General features: G+C 37.1%; 1 protein-coding gene across 1 annotated transcript; it reads left to right on the top strand.

Moving 5' to 3' along the window:
- Window positions 1–1,095: 1,095 nt before the first annotated feature.
- Window positions 1,096–2,825, top strand: LOC132344662 (heat shock transcription factor, Y-linked-like; the record flags this gene model as incomplete). Its single annotated transcript, XM_059884306.1, is given in 3 exon segments — window positions 1,096–1,609; window positions 2,123–2,353; window positions 2,355–2,825. Coding segments are annotated over 3 exon segments (1,215 nt in total), but the record flags the coding sequence as incomplete, so codon positions are not given.
- Window positions 2,826–3,471: the final 646 nt, after the last annotated feature.

Consider the following 3,471-nt stretch of genomic DNA (forward strand, 5'->3'; position numbering starts at 1 on the left):
AAAAACACCAATACAGTATACTAACGCATATATATGGAATTTAAAAAGATAGTAACAAGAACTCTGTATACGAGACAGCAAAAGAGACACTGATGTATAGAACTGTCTTTTCTACTCTGTGGGAGAGGGAGAGGGTGGGATGATTTGGGAGAATGGCATTGAAACATGTATAATATCATAAATGAACCAAGTCACCAGTCCATGTTCGATGCATGATACTGGATGTTTGGGGCTGGTGCACTGGGACAACCCAGAGGGATGGTATGGGGAGGGAGGAGGGAGGTGGGTTCAGGATAGGGAACACATGTATACCTGTGGCGGGTTCATGTTAATGTATGGCAAAACCAATACAATATTGTAAAGTTAAAAAATAAAATAAAATACACACAGAACATTAAAAAAAAAGTAATTTTAATCAGTGAAGCTAGAAAAGACAGAATCTAAGGATAATAATCAAGCGAGAGAGAATAATAATGGTTTAGCCGTTAGTCAAATTCAAGGGTCTTTAGTTCCTCCTCGAGGGCCATCGATAACATTCTGAGCAATATCCTGTGAACAGTTTTAGAGATGCTGAAGCCCCAGCCAGGCTGAAAGTTAAGTACATAGACCACAGAATAGTTGAACCCAGACAGTTAATAGGTTTGATTGCACAGAAGCCAGTAGACCAAGTTTCCTTGGGTAACAGTACTGAATATTAAAAATGTGTGTATAGAAGGGTGATAAATCACTTTTATTTCAGGAACCAAGTAGATTTATTGATGTGATTTTTCTGTGTAAAAATTGTTTAGGAATATTTTGCATGCTTCATGGTTTTGGTTACTGTTTCTGTAAGCAGTCTGTATTTTTAAGTTGATGCTGAAGTAAACACTAGCTGAACATTACCCTTCAATGGCTAGGAGACCAGTGACTTTGTGATGTCACAGCTATCCTTCGATTGCTAGGAGACCACTGATTTCGTGATGTCACAGCTTTTTGACTTTGAGGACCTTTGTGATGGCCTAGAGAGTTTCTATCTGTAGGCCAGCCAAGCAATTTTTGAAGTTGCGATGTGTAGTCAGACAAATGAGAAAAGTATCTGAAGAAAGATTTCTCTGAGATGGCACATATTCCTTCAGAAATTCAAGATGGGCCTCCTAAGGATGAATCAACTGATTCAGAAGCCTCCATTAGATCTTCTTTGTATGATTATACACTTACTAGGGACTCGGTTTTGAGATCTATGATTGAAGAATATGCTTTTCAGGCTTTGTCTGAGGATCTTGTGATAAAAAGGCCATGCTACAAATACTCTGTCTCTGAAACAGATGAGGTGAATAATTTTCTTTCACTCACATTTCCACAAAAACTTTGGAATATAGTTGGAAGTGATCAGTTTGAATCTATTTGGTGGGATGAGAGAGGCACATGCATAGTGATCAATGAAGAACTCTTTCAGAAAGAAGTCTTGGAAAGAAAGGCACCTTTCAGAATATTTGAAACCAAGACTATGAAAAGTTTAATTCAACAGCTTAACCTTTATGGATTTAGTAAAAAGCGACAAACTTTTCAAAGGTCTGATTCACGACCTGTCTTTCTGGAAGAAGAAAACAACATCTCTCTTTTGAGTAAGGTATGCCAACATTTTCACTTATTGGCAATATGTAAGATTAAATCATGTGACCCTAGAAAGCATGTTCATATATGTAGCTATCATTGAAAAGTTTTATTTTTTGAAGTTGAGAACAGCTGGATATGTTAAAATATTGGATGTTTAAAAAACTTTCCTAGCAATGTGAAACCAGATACAAGTCCTGAAGCTACTTAAAGTAGTATTTACTGTATATATACAACATATTTTTCGTTGAGGATCATATTCTTTCTAACATGTTACCCGTTAAACTACTAATGGAGGTGTTTTATTTGATGCTATTTAGTTGATTTCATTAAAGGAACACATTTTTATAACTTAGCTTTGCTTGTCAGTTTTATCTTGGTACTCCAGTGTTCTTGCCTGGAGAATCCCAGGGATGGGGGAGCCTGGTGGGCTTCTGTCTATGGGGTCGCACAGAGTCGGACACGACTGAAGCGACTTAGCAGCAGCAGCAGCATAAAGAAACTAAATAATGTAATCCTTTGATTTTAGTTACAGACCTACTATAATCCAAATTTCAAAAGAGGTCATCCTCAACTTTTATTAAGAATGAAAAGAAGAGTTGGGATTAACAATGTGTCTCCAATATCTTCATTAGTGCAAGATAACAAGAAGCATGTTAAAGCAAGTGTCAACAAAGATGATTGTAACTCTGAGTTTCTTCCAGAAATTAGTAGAGAGAGCGCGTTTTCAGCCTCCACAAGTTTAAGTGTGCCTTTCATTACAAAAGCCTCATACCATCCAGACTGTCACTAATACAAATGCCCTATCTCCATGTGACTTACCTAACCCATCACCAATATCAGTTAGACAAACAGAACAGATTGTGGTAGATCAACCTGCTGTTTTAAAAAAGTTGGGCATTTTTAATTGGCACTCACATAGCAGCTATACTCAAGTAAATGGCCATGTTGAGGACTTTGCTACTACAACTGCATCTACTTCTCAGAACCACATTGTATCCCCATTACAGAGCAGTTATTCCAGACTGATGGTGGGATCTTCTAAATTTCCAGTCAGGCATAGCGATATGTCAAGCCATGACAGTCCTTTTCTTAACCGGCAAGAGAGAGGCAACTTATGGTTCTCAGTGCCAACAATCACTTACACATCTGCCTCCTCTCTTTCGAGTCAACTCATCAACAATCATCAGTATATGAAAACCATGCTAATTAAAACTGACCTATCAAATATGTGTCAGATTATGGAGCCTGAGGAAGATTGAACGTTACGTTGGGAGATGTCAACAAATACCTACAATTCCTGTATTTGAACAATAAATTTACATGTTCATCTTCATAGTTTCATTTTCTCTTTTCAAACAAAGAAGAGTAAAATGAGGCTTTAGTTCAATGGTTGGCGACTTTACTGCACGGTGTTCCAAACTCTTCCGTTCAAGAAAGCATTCGTTATGCATCCTAGGTAAATGACACCTGATATAATATTTGTACGCAAGAAAATGAGAACCAAGGGAAAAGAGGTAATGGATGTAAAGTCATTTCTGAAATCATCCCTGCTGAAATGAAGGAGTGTCTAAATTAGGATGGTATGGGTGAAGAAAGAGATGCAAATAAAATTAGAAAAATGAAAATACACAGTATGAACTTCAGTGCATTCACATATTATATTCTATTAGTTACTGGTGGAGTCTTAAGAGATGAGACAGCAGATTGTTTTCATTATAGAAATTCATTTCATCCTTGAAAATATAGATATTGTAGCACATCCAAAATCATGGTCACAATTATACCATCACTGTGTTACCAAAGATAGCATGACATAATCAGTGACTGGCCCATGGTCAGCACAAGGTATGTACTTTACAAGTCGTATTCTATAGG

This window comes from Bos taurus, chromosome Y (assembly GCF_002263795.3).
Source record: "Bos taurus isolate L1 Dominette 01449 registration number 42190680 breed Hereford chromosome Y, ARS-UCD2.0, whole genome shotgun sequence".
Lineage (NCBI taxonomy): Eukaryota > Metazoa > Chordata > Mammalia > Artiodactyla > Bovidae > Bos > Bos taurus.